The 13318-nt window shown below is 41.5% G+C and overlaps 1 protein-coding gene across 2 annotated transcripts in view; it reads left to right on the forward strand.

Annotated features, from left to right (window-relative positions):
• The first annotated feature begins 61 nt into the window (after positions 1-61).
• Positions 62-13318, forward strand: part of fam13a (family with sequence similarity 13 member A) — a 58456-nt gene continuing 45199 nt past the window's right edge. For both annotated transcript variants that reach the window (XM_076727686.1, XM_076727687.1), the window contains exons 1-5: positions 62-331; positions 5033-5222; positions 7581-7790; positions 10106-10283; positions 12693-12834. In XM_076727686.1, the coding sequence (XP_076583801.1) occupies positions 305-331; positions 5033-5222; positions 7581-7790; positions 10106-10283; positions 12693-12834 (747 nt within the window). In that variant the 5' untranslated portion in view covers positions 62-304. The remainder of the gene's footprint in view (positions 332-5032; positions 5223-7580; positions 7791-10105; positions 10284-12692; positions 12835-13318) is intronic.

The raw sequence follows: 13318 nt of genomic DNA on the forward strand, positions 1-13318 counted from the left end.
ATTTCAGCCTAGGAGGAGAGAGGGGAATAAAGAGGGAGGAAGAGAAAGACACAAGCACTAATCTGTGCTCATGATTTGGACAGCCTGCCGGTATTGACAGCACTTCTACACACTCTCTCCCGGCGTGGATTATCTGTGTTGTGTTTTTGGAGTGTTTGGATGGCACTTTTTAAGGAGAAAGGGGTTCCCACCTCTGGGAAAACTCCAAGAGTGCGTCCTGGAGCAGAGTGAGGCGAGGAGGAGGGAAGACAGCAGCAATTTTTCGCCCCATCTTAGCCTCCAAGGGTATTTCTTCAGTGGAAGAATGGGGGCCGGAGCTCTGACCATCTGTGTGAGTAGAAGCTACAAAGCCTGGGTTAGCGCAAAGACTTCCCATTCAACCTGTGATTAAGGGCTAAAGAATGCATCACAGGCCTGCACTGCTCAGCCTTTTGTGATGGTGTGTGTGATGAATGTTCCGAGGCTTTTTTAAGTGTCAAGGAGGGACAAATGTCTTCTCTCCCTGAAAATTTCCCTCCCGAGACTAAACTTTGAACATAGAAATGCGTGACCGCCGCCATCAAGTTGAATACTTTCTTTTGCAGTCTGAACAGAGAAGAGCAGAGTCCTTGCCAGCCAGCTGTACTTTAAGTCTGCCGTCCTTGTAGGACAGTAAAGCAGCACATGAGAAAAACCAGACATAAACACACACGGTGAACTTCATGTTTCCTGCTCCTGTCTGTTATTTTTTCCTTTCAACTTTTTTCCAGCGGCCTGATGAGGTCACTTTCCTCAAATATACCTTAGTAGAAAATTGCGTCTTTACAAGAACTAACCCATCTTAACAGTCTTGCGTGCATTTTTACAAACTGTCCCTGTCAGCAGTTTCTTTGAGCTGAGCAGCTGCTTCTGGAGCCTGTGGTGCTTTTGCTACCAGTTGCTTCAATGGCCACCCACATAGGGACAGAGGCAGCATGGGGAGGGTGAGGGTGGAGGGCTGCGAAAGGAGGGCACATGCTTGGGCTTGCTACCCTCCTCGTCAGTAAGCTGAAAGACACAGGAAGACGGCCTTTCCTGTAAGCAGTTTATTTATGTTTAGAAATGCCCACTTAAACTGCACAAAATGTTTCAGGAAAGTGTCTCGAGCAGAGACATCTCAGGGGCAGAGGGCAGACTCTCAACAGCCATCAGCTTTCAGCCTCTCTACAGTCCCTTGACAATAGGTTTCTTTCTCACTGTCAGAAGTTGTAGTGTGAGAATATTTTAGGGTGGGGGAGGGGAGCGGGAGATGGGGGTTATTAGGCTAATCAAAGCAGACTGTCCTGGCAAACAATAGAGATCAATGGGTGCCACCAGGAAGTGTTTGCCTTCATTCTTTGGTTCACAGGCTTGATGGTTGTTTGGTGCAACAAGACAAAAACTTTGACACTGACTGTTAACACTTTTAATTCTCAACATTAACTCCAGTGCATGAAGGACGGGGCTTCTCTGATGAGTGGTAGCTCAGAGGAAGGGGTGTCATGTTTCCATATATTCAGTTTATACTGCTCTCACACCAACACAGAATAGATATACTGTCTGCAAACTCCTTTCAGATTTAAATTCTTCTTCTCTACACTGATGCAAGTTGGATAAAGAAAAAGAAAATGTGCATTAATGCACCATGTGCCGGGCCGGCTCACTGTGCCAGGCGTCCAGGAATCATTTCTATGGAGGTTTCAGGGTTTTTGGGAGCCTTGTGGTTTGCTTTGTTTAACCCCAACAGCATTTTCTGTTCTATTTCTACGATAGGTTGTTCTTAAATCGTGTTGTGGACGTTAACTGGATTATTGACCTATTTCTTACCATTATTAGAATTGATCTTTTCCATCGATGCATTCAAGTGCGATATTACTCTGCTTTATAACGTTACTTATTCTTTGATTATCTGTCGTTGACGCTTTAAATCCCATTTTGGATTTGTTTGAGGTTTGCTTGACATCATTCATAATAATCACCTTTAAATTGTTTTGGATTATGTTATTGGAAATTTGCATGAGTGAACATTAAATGAGAAAAGTGACAACCAGCTATTAGCTTGTGACAGATGGACTCACATAAAAAGCTCAAATGTGGTATGAGCTCATTTCAGTTTGCCATATTATACACATGGTCTGTGTTCACAGGGTTCCTGTCTGATCCCCCTCAGTTCCCCCTTTTGGATCACTGTCATGAGACTTAATCAGCAGGCTTTGTGAATGGAGGATGTAGATCCGAGTGTGTTCATGGTGACATCACACATACATCTGTGTATGCAGTCTGATAAAACCAGTGTAAGGGTCCATCTGTGGACATAAGAGCTGTTTCTGTGCATAGGCCATAAGGATCATGGCTATGGTGATGGAAACAAACATGCAGTGCGTATGTGTTGGAGTGTGTGCTTTGTGCATGGTAGTAAAGAGAGATTTAGAGGGACATCTGTTCAGTAAGGCCTATCACAGTCAGACCTAGCTCAGACCGGCTTAGCTCTTAAACACCTGCATGAGTAGAAGTACTACTGGACCCAGTCTGCAGCCTTGAAAGGGTCACCCACTGCTTCCACAGTGCTGTGACCCACGAACACTGTCACCAACAAAGGATTGCTCCACCTGTACAGTGTGCTACAAAACTGTACGATAAAGTGCAGTTACATAAAGTTGCACATGGATTTAAAACTCCATATGTAAGATTTAAAAAGCTGTCTTTTAGGGAAAAAGGTGTGTTATAAATCTTCTACATCCTACAGACGTACAGCATCATTCAAAATCCAAGTTTTCTTAATGACCATTCGACTGTCTGAAAGGTGCGGATGCTTCATTAACACATTGCCTGTGCAAGCTTCTCAGATGCATGTTGTATTAACGCTGTCAGAGCATCTGCCGTGGGAAAGATCTCGTCTCCTTAGCATCTCAGGACCATCTGTGAGGTGGGTTTAATCAGCTGACCTGAGCGAGGCACGTGCCTGAACCCACTCCATCTGAACTCTTGGCCACAGGGATAAGTTCACCCACTTCTACCTTCTCAACACTGCGTCACTGTGGACTTCACAGTCGGGGCCTCTCCATTCACTGTGTGGGTCAGTTCACTTGTTTGAAGGCCTGAATTTTGGAACAACAGCATGTCACATGGCGTAAGCGTAGCCGTGGAGACAAGAGTAAAACTTGCTCTATGCAAGTGCAGGAAGTCTTTTCCTCCGCCGGAGTCTGAATCCAGCCTCTGGCTTGTGTGTCTTAAACTCTTGCTCCTATTATTGACAAGACAAAGACAGAAGTGCATTATGAGGTAGTTAAATGTGCCAATGTGTGTTACTGGACTGCTCTGTCTCATGTTGGCTCATGGCAGGGAGATTTCTGTGTGCACTCAGTGTTTGCACTCAGAGACAGACAATCAGAGACACAGTCCAGAGACAGAGACAGAGACAATCAGAGACAGCATGTGGCACTGTTTGCATTGACACGTTATCAGATAAAACATACTGAGCAGCTGGTGAATTAACACACTAAATATATGTTTATACTCTGGTTAACAAGGTGTGTGCACTGAGGAGACTGGTCTCAGCTTGGCAATGAGAGCACAGCAGAGGCAGAAAGTAACCAAGAACAATCACTCGACTACTGCTCTGAAGTAGTTTCAGATGCCTGTACTCAACTTAAAGTTTCCCCACTACATTACATAGTTTACTCAGTGCGATCACTACAGTTATCCTGCAGATTATGTTTGCGCATACAAAAAATACATAATGAGTTTATAAAATTTGATGCATGGATCTACAGTAGACTACACAACAGCACATAAAGTGTTAAATTAGCTGAACTGCAGCTGCTGCTGCACTGAAATGCTATTTATACAATAATGCACCAATAATAATAATAATAATAATAATACAAGAAAGTAATTATAATATGATAATACTAGTATGAGTACTTTTACCATGCAACCCTGATTCCAAAAAAGTTGGGACGATGTGTAAAACATAAATGAAACAGAATGTGGTAACTCTCTAATCGTTTTTGACATAAACTCAACTGAAAACAGCACAAAGACAATATATTAATGTCTGACCTCATCAGCGTCATTGATTTTTGTAAATATCAGCTTATGGTGAATCTGATTAAGGAACGTGTGGAGCGAGGTTCACTTGGTGAACACATGATTTGATGAAGGAGATTACTGCATGGACTCAGGAAAACTGTCTTGAGTACTTATACTGTAAGCAGAATGTGCTGTTAACATTTGTACTTAAGAAAGCTTTGATTTAATATTTGACTTCTACCTTAAACAGAGTATTTTCCATTATATTATTGCTACTTTAACTTTAGAAAAGGATCTGCGTTCTTTTTCAACCACTGGAGCTCACACACGCTAGCTTGCTTGCCCACATGAATACACATATGCGCACACACACACACACACACACACACACACACACACACACACACACACACGTCTCAGTAGATCAAAGAAGTTTGTGTTCAAAGAGCATCTTCTTGCACGCTTCACTGTCAGTTCATACGTGAACTTCAGACTCCTGAAAGGCACAAAGTGGTTTCCCTGAAAGCTTTCCAGTCAAACCCTTTTATCTCCCACTCTTTCATGTCCAAATGTAGGCACTCAAATTGATATTCATAGTTGTTAATAGCTGCTGGCCATCAGCTCACCTGAACATATATGTGTGTCTGCATGGTTTTGTCTATTTGTTCAGGTGTGTGTGTCACTGGCAGTGCCTTAAACCGAAGGTGTTGCGTGGTAACCTGATATTTGTCGTAGCAACACATTGCACGGCCGGCCCTCCCAGCTCTCAGCACACACTGTCCTCTAAGTGCATGACAGTACGACTGCAGGAGGTGTGCATGCATGGACTCCACGGAGACCCCTCCACCACCACCACACACACCTTTCTAGTCTATGGAGCAGAGCGAGCCTCTCTCCTCCAGGACAGGTGTCTCTGGTGTCTTACCTGATGCTGGCTCCAGCACTGCTGTCTGTGCCCATAGTGTCAGCGGCTGACTGCTGCTCTCTGCTCTTCTCCCTGCAGCACAACAAGACAGCGGTGCAGGTTAAAGAAGACATGAAGAACATGGTCCAGATACCTATGCTGCGACCCAGGAAAGCCAAGCACACCAAGCTGTTTGGAGCGTCCCTGTTTGAGCTGCAAGAGAGGGGCCTGGTGGAGGACGGTGTGCCTCTGGTGCTGCGGAGGATGGCGGAGCATCTCCGCAAGCATGGTGAGGAAAATCACAGCAGAATAGTATAGAGCAAAAAATTTTTAAAACTTTAATTTAATCCAAAAATTTTTTTTTGTCACCATCACCATCATAATTTCTGCTCAGCATCTATTGACATAATAAGAAATTGTCTTTGAGGGGGACCATACTGCAAATCACAAGTACTTTACATTAAAGCAAACTACATTACAAACCATACTGTTATGTTTGACATTTTCAGCTTTTTTTTGTTTGTTTTTGTTTTTTTACTGTTCCAGGCATTTGTTTCCATTATGTCCAGTAAGTTTAGTCTGCCCTTAGATTAAGAATAGTTGTTTCAGTGATGTGATCCATCACAGTGAACATCAGGTCTGCAGTGGTTTTTGTCAATACATGCATTATGCTTACATGAGCACACAAAATTAGTAACTTTTCTATGACTTGCAATTGTTATTTTGATATATAAGCATTGTAAATAAAAAAAGAGATATTTAAATAGAGAAAATGAAAAAAGAGATGGAGTATTTATAAAATACAATGTAATTAATCCAACCAATCTGAAAACCTACTTTATCATACGGTGCAGTTCTGCCGCTTGACGGCTAGATGTCAGTACAAGAGAGAGTACCTCCTTCCTCATAGCTGCTGACACTGCAAGCGCTGTAGTAGTAAAGTCAGTGGTATTATATTTGACTACATACTATAAACGTTTCTGAGCTCACAAGGTTATAATTAGGGGCCCTACGCGTGCACTGCCGGACGACACTGCTATTAGTTCAGACTATCTTCTTGCAATTTCATGTGACCATGGAGGGAATTTAAAAGTATTACCTCTGTGGTTTTTCATGGCGAAAGTACCCTCCATGAAAAACTCTCTGGACCGTAGAGTTTGGGTTTGTTTGGAGAACTGTATCGCTGAGGTTTGTACCTCCGCCACTACACACAGCACGTTTTGTTTGTGGTACTCAGGGCACTGAGCCATTACATATAAAAAAAAAAATCAAAAATAACATCTCTTTTCATGAACTGCGTCCCTGTTGCTTTGATAACACACAGAGCACACTATCAGCTGTTTTCACAGGAACTATTTCTTGGGCAGAAAGTAGTTCCAAACGACTGCTCACAGAGTCCGCGGATTATTCAGCCGTTAGCTAATTTTTTAAATGTCCAAACATTCAAGTGTCTTGATATCACCGGAGTTAAGTTAAAAAAATACGTTGTCATGTAGTAATTTGGGTGAAAGCACATTTTAAAGGCACTACCAGCAAAATATGATTCTCTAGTAACATCTAGCGGTAGTAATGGAGACCTACAACAACATTGTCCAACTCTCATCGTGTTCCCAGAGCGTAAGTTATCCGACTAACGTTAATTTTAGTTAGCTAGCTACATATTTTAAGATAACCATAACAGTACTGTAGCTACGCAGCAATGTTCAGTTTATCTTACTTTTAAATGTCTGGAGTCAAGAGCGATACTGGCAATTATAGTGAGATGGGGGAAACGTTAGTAAAAGCTTTAGCTAGGTGCCATGTCTTCAGTTCAGTGTTTGATTTTTGCTCTTCAGTGCTGTTCACACGGACGAGACGCTAACGTTAGCAACGAAGATAGCAACGAGATTAGCTTCACTGGCCGTTACCACCGAATAACGGTAAAATACCATGGCTGACCTTAGCTAAATAATCAAGATATTTATCCGTCCACATAATTTTAAAAACAAATAAGTAAAATTAGCTTAAAAACAGTTTATTACCACAATACAAAAGAAGAAACAAACCAATGATTTTGTAATATTGAAAACATATTTTGGATAAAAGGCGTACCCTGTCCTGAGGACATATAAGGAGAGCTATGTGACTGACAGAATCCAAATGATTTCCTTTAACTGGGGTGCAAAGTTCCAGACAATCTGCCCGCAAGTCAAATTTTGATATATTTATTGTGTGCAAGTATAAACTCTGGCTTGTTGATGGTGCTGGAGCAAACAGGGGTGCTACATGAAGGATCAAGAGGAAAATCACTCAAAATCATCCCCTGGAGAATATTCAGTGATAAATTCAATGGAAGCTTAATGGAAATTTTGCCTCTTTGAATAGTTATTTTGATGGTTGTTGAGTTTGCTTGACAAACACCACAATCCTAACACCAATGACAGGATAAAAAGGAACCAGCCAAAGACTGACAGCAAATTTTTTTTACACCAGTAATTAAAATCACTTTGCAGCCCTCCATGGAGGCCTTGATAATAAGACCACTTTTATGGGACTGACTTTTTTAAGCTGTCTTAGTGAGTAGTTGACAGATAGGTAGGTTCTGATAACGCAAGTTAACTGCATGTGTATGATAGAGTTTACAGTGTCTTTCTGATTTTTCCTCCAGCCTTGCACCAGGAGGGTCTGTTCAGAGTGAATGCGAACGTGCGTGCCGTGGAGACCCTCAAGCAGCGGCTGGAGAGTGGAGAGCATGTGGACCTTCTCGTGGAATCTGATTCGTGTGCAGTGGCTAGCTTGTTCAAACAGTACCTCAGGGACCTGCCTGAGGGTCTGGTCGAGTCTTCGGTCCAGCAGGCACTGATACATCACTACCAAGGTGAGAGAAAGCAGTTTCTGTTACTGGTACAACACAAACTTGTTGTTCCCATTCTATCGTATGTGCTTATTTTTCTAACAGATGTGTGCTTATTTGTCTTGAATTCCCCGAACATCTCAGGTAGATCGGGTTTTACATTTTTACTATCATCATGTGAACTCCCGATCTAAAATGTGATATTAATACTCTCACAAGCGTAGTGAAGATCTGGGTCATGGCTCGCAGATGATAAGCAAAGCTATCTTTAGGTCCTGACATTTACTGTTAGCACTGTAGTCGTGTGTACCAGGCAGTGCATATAAAGGTACTGTGAGTGAGTGAGTGAGTGAGTGAGTGAGAGAGAGTGACTAGAAAAGTGATGGACCTCATATTTCTGGCAATAATCTTAGAGGTCATAAAAGGTAAAGTGAGTGATTGAGCAGGTGAAGTGTTCTCTGCTCTCCTCCTTTGCTCAGTTTAGTCTGTTTAATGGGAGAAGAGGGTACGTTTTGACTGCAGTGTTCGTTTTGCCCTCATAAATCTCATAAATATCAGTCTATTTTTCAGGGCCTGTGGCCAAACGCTGCATTAGAAAACCACCCTTTGGCACAAGACTTGGCCATAACTACTGAATAAAATGATTTTGGTGTACTTTGTGAAATTGGTTTGGCCTCCTTGCCAGTATTCGTCAAATTTAAAAACATCAACAGTGTATGATGAATGGAAGATTAAGTTTCAGTGTGACCAATATATTTTTTCAGCATGCCATCCATCACCTAAGTTAACAATGGCTACACATCTCACATGTAAAGATAGACTGAACTGAGATCCTGACCTGAATTAAATAAGTAAACCAACTTATGATCAAGCTTCATACCATTAGGGTTGAAAGCTTTGGGGTTTATGTATCCTTTGGATACTTCTTGCTTTTTCATTGTATCATATAGTCTTAGCAAGTAATTTTGAATCTGTCACTTTTAGTGTGTTCAAGAGAAACTCATCTCTGTTGTTGTCCAGCATTTCAAGGTACAAGGACAAGTACAACTTAATTTATTCATCATTCTACAGCACAGGGCTGTGCAGCCCCGATTCCCAAAAAGAAAAAAATGCTAAGCGTCCACTAAAAAGTGTCCCAACTTTTTTGGATTCGCGGTTGAACAACAAAATACAAGTAGTCCCTGTATGCTACTCACTATACAAAAAATCTGTAAAAGGATGAATAAATAATAAGTCATCATATTGATGTTTTGTTCTGTATCTGTTTTTTTTAAAAATCAATATGTTGTTTCGGACATAGATACTGGTGGGTTCGTCTTATTTCTAATCTCTTAGCCAAACATGTTCAGTTTCTCACCTTAAAGTCGATAAATCTGTCAGTCTCTGTCATGTCCACACTCAGCGTATGTCATTCTCTGCAGTGGTTTCCTCTGGCCCTCTGCTTGTCTGGCTTTATGTTGCCATGTCTTTTGATTTGCATCCTTTTTTATGTAAGTGGCCTCTATATACATTGAAGTGCACAAAGTGTTTTTTTTCCATCCCTCAGAGTGTGTGTGTCAAATGCACAAACATGTAAAAACTTGACCAACTAGTGGTGATAAATAGTTTGAGAGCCCTTTGCAAAAGACCCCACACATGTGACCATGTACTGTACTTAACACACTTGTGCACACTTACATGTGCACAATCTGAGCTTTACTCAGCGGCATCAAGAGCGGTTGTGATTGCTTAAAGCCATTAACCACCCTCCACTCCACCCCCACCTCCGCCCTGTGCTAACTCAGACAGACGGATACACATGCACACACTCACGTAGATGCACGCACGCACAATGTTTGCGTCACTCATTCATTTGGGATCAGTAGCCATATCCGTTTATCCAACTCTGACCCAATTATGTACCCCAAGTAATAGCATCAACATATTTCAGGCTCTCTGCTCTAAAGCTCACGTATTACCAATTACCACAACTCGAGATTAAACGTTACAGAGAGCAGGTGGATGGAGGTACCCCTACCTGCTGGATCCCAGCTGTAAATCTGTTTACTGTTATTCACTAAAAGTCAATTTATGTTTCAGCTTTTCCTGCTTCAAAGCAAAATAAGTTGGTCGTGTCAGTCATCATTTGATTCTGGTCATTTCAATGTGGATGAAAAGACTTAAGCAGAATACCGGTGGTATTCAAATTTACAAATGGCTGCTTCAAACACTGGAGCATTTATCAAGTCTTCTGTTAACATTTTTTACTTTCAGTTTTTCTGAACAGGAAAAAACAGTGACTGTAAAAATGAAATTCAGAAGGATCCGGCCTCTGAGCGGTTCTTGTTGTGTGTCTGTAGAGTGCGGTGATGATGTCTCATGGTCAGATATGAGAGACCTGCTCCAGCAGCTTCCAGACATCCATCACAGCCTCCTCCGCTACCTCTGCCGCTTCCTCACCCTTGTCGAGTGCAACCACAAGGAAAACCGTATGAACGCCTTCAACCTCGCCACTGTGTTTGGACCCAGTGTCTTTCAGTGAGTTGAACCTTTTTTTTAAGGTGGATGTGGTGAAGCTGGTAAAATGAATACCCATGGACTAATCTCACCATCACTCCACCATTGCTTTCCATCCTTCATACGGTATGCTGTACCACCAACCAATGTTCAGTAAAAAATAAGTTCTTGTATGTATTGACTTATCAAAGCTTTAATACCTTTCAGCCTGCATCAATTGAATTTTCGGCCTTATGAGGGCAAATCACCATGATATGATGAATTGATATGGTTGCCTATAAACGCATTCAGCAGATATGGAGTAACAATAATTTTCATGTGGAGTACTTTTTTGCAAACCTGATGAAGCCAAGTGGAATATTGGACTCTCCTTTAGCTCAGTTTTGGTCCCTACCAACTGTTGAAGGAAATATGTGGCTCTTCAGCTGCTAAAGGCACCACTGTGCTCACCAGCTCCGTGCTATCTTTGTCTGTCTGCCACCTGGTTCTGGACAGGTAGTGTGACTGCACCGTTATTAGAGCGTTTTGCTGAAAAATGTTGCCTGCTGCTGCTGGAAATGATGATGAGTGTGATCCAGTTAATGAACTAAAGAGGCTAAAATGCTCCATAGAACTGAAGAGGAAGTGTAAAATCAGGTGATGACTCTATGTGGGTTTGTCACCACAAGCAACACCTTTCATATTACACACAGTCATTTGATCCATTGTTGACATAAAAATATTGGTTAGTGCAGCATTAACGGTGGTCTTAGGCTGTGAATTCTGATTGTGACAACAATAACAATTATAGTAAAAACAATCAGAAATCTACCTGTGTCGTCACTTTAAAATGCAAAGTTGTACCACTCAAAGTGTAAGTATCTTATACTTGTGTCATTATAATCCAATTTTCAATTACCCCTTACTGGGATTAAATGAATGCCTTAGTCTGACATTGGTTTTAATGATTCACACTCTAGGGCGAAGGAGGCAACTTTACTTAACCAAATTAAGCTTGTTCATCAAAATGTGCAGGCCTTATACAGACCTACTTCAGTGTGTTCATATCCGTGAACCTTTGACTTTGACTTGACTGTGACCTTTGCAAAACATGTTTGTTGCAGACAGCTTGCCTTAGTCTGGAAAAAACAGGCAGGCAATAAAGAAGCTAAAGCTGAAGGATTCAGTCATCTTCCCCCTATTTCTGCTTAGTGAGTCACATATTAAACACTGGCTTCATATGCCAGAGCAGTTGAACGGGTAGAGTGATTTCACTCTAGTAACACGCAGTACATACTGACTAAGGTAATGAATGTCAAGTCAGGTTTAAGCCACAGGCATCTTTTTTTATGTGTCAGAAAGAAAGCTTTTTTTTGTGAGGTTTGCTTGAAGCAGAATAGATGTCTTGTCCTATATTCAGAACTGGAGGAATTCTTAAATTTTGCAGTGCAGCCAATATTTCGGGAACATCTAAGTAGGTTAATTAAAAACAGGCAAATGTATACTAACAAACACAGATAACTCTGAAAGTATTGGCATCAAAGTACACATTGAGATACGACTGTAAATTCTCTCTGTACCGGTCTCGTCAAATTATTTGGCCAGTAGGCGGTGCTGTAGCTTATTTACTGAAGACAAAATCATGACAGTGTAGAAGTCTGCTGGTGATACTCAGGTTACATTACCTTGCTCATAAACGATTAATGTAAAGGCACCTTTTGATCTGCATGCATCTCTGGGATGTTTGACTCTTCAAAGTCTGACATTATATTAATCAAAGGTCACACGCTATAGGTTTCAAACACTAATTGAGTCAAGTGAACAATTTTGAAGTAAATGTCATATGACTTATAATACATTAGCCAATGTGGATGCATGTTCAAAAGTTACTATGATGTTCATAAATAAATGATGCATCAGTGGCTCAGGTGTCCTGCCCCCCCCGAGGACATCTGTCCTCACCAGTCTATTTATGATGGGCATACTGGGCAGTGAGTTTCAAATTGTTCTCATACACTTTGACCTACAACCAATGTTCTCCAGACTGGTCACTGGTGGGCACCTCCAGTAATAAAATGGGGTGTTCAGGCTATTAAACTACTACTGGATACTGTTTTGTACTGTACAGCTTATTCTTTTCATCACAGGATGTACTTGTTGTGTGTTGACGTTATATAATTAGGACTACAGTTAGGCCTACAGCTTAGTCTGCATCTCCCACAGCTGTTCAGTGGTATCAGATATTACACATACTCGGACAGCTAAATTCTGCTTTGGTAGACAGCGTCAACGTCAACGTCGAATTTATTCAATGCTGCAGCGTGAAAGAAGAAAATGAAAACCAGAAAGTCATTCATGAACAAAGCCTTTATTTTCACTGTCATGGTTAAAGAATTTGGTGAGATCTCATCTGTTTGCTTTAATTTTTCGTCTCTCGGCCCTCTTTTCCAGCGTGGCTCCTGGTTTCGAAGCAATGAAGGATCAAAATATCTGTAACAAGATCATGGTCAAGCTCATCCAGAACTACAGCAATATATTTGAGATGGAGAGAGAAGGCCGCACAGAAGAACAGTCGACCCATATCATTGTCAAGGTATTTGATGCTCAGGAACACCAGATGCTAATGTTTATATGAAATAGATCTGTGTTGGTGGTTCGCACAATGTAGTGCTGGTAAGACAACTAATTGTGAGTCACATGTTTTGGCCATGCACTGTGTGCAGCATGAGTTCCTCTGTGCCCTGTGAACTCACCCTCTGCTATTCATTTGGAGGAGTGATGGTCTATAAATGCCGTCTTATATAATCTCAAGATGAAATTGATTTAACTAATGATCTTATATCACAGCCTCGCAGGAACGACTCCTCCACAGGTGGCTGTTTTGAGTCTCTGCTTGTTGATTTATATCTGCTACTTCGATGGCTGATGTCTTCATTGATTAGCTGGTTTGTCTGGTCTGCCGGTTTTCCTGGCGGCATCTTGCTCCTGCAAGAAGCAAACCAAGCACAACACAGCAATCCATCCACTTCAAAGTCATTTAAATCATATGAAATTCTGGTTTAGATTGTCATATTTCT

Source organism: Chaetodon auriga, chromosome 4 (assembly GCF_051107435.1).
Source record: "Chaetodon auriga isolate fChaAug3 chromosome 4, fChaAug3.hap1, whole genome shotgun sequence".
NCBI lineage: Eukaryota > Metazoa > Chordata > Actinopteri > Chaetodontiformes > Chaetodontidae > Chaetodon > Chaetodon auriga.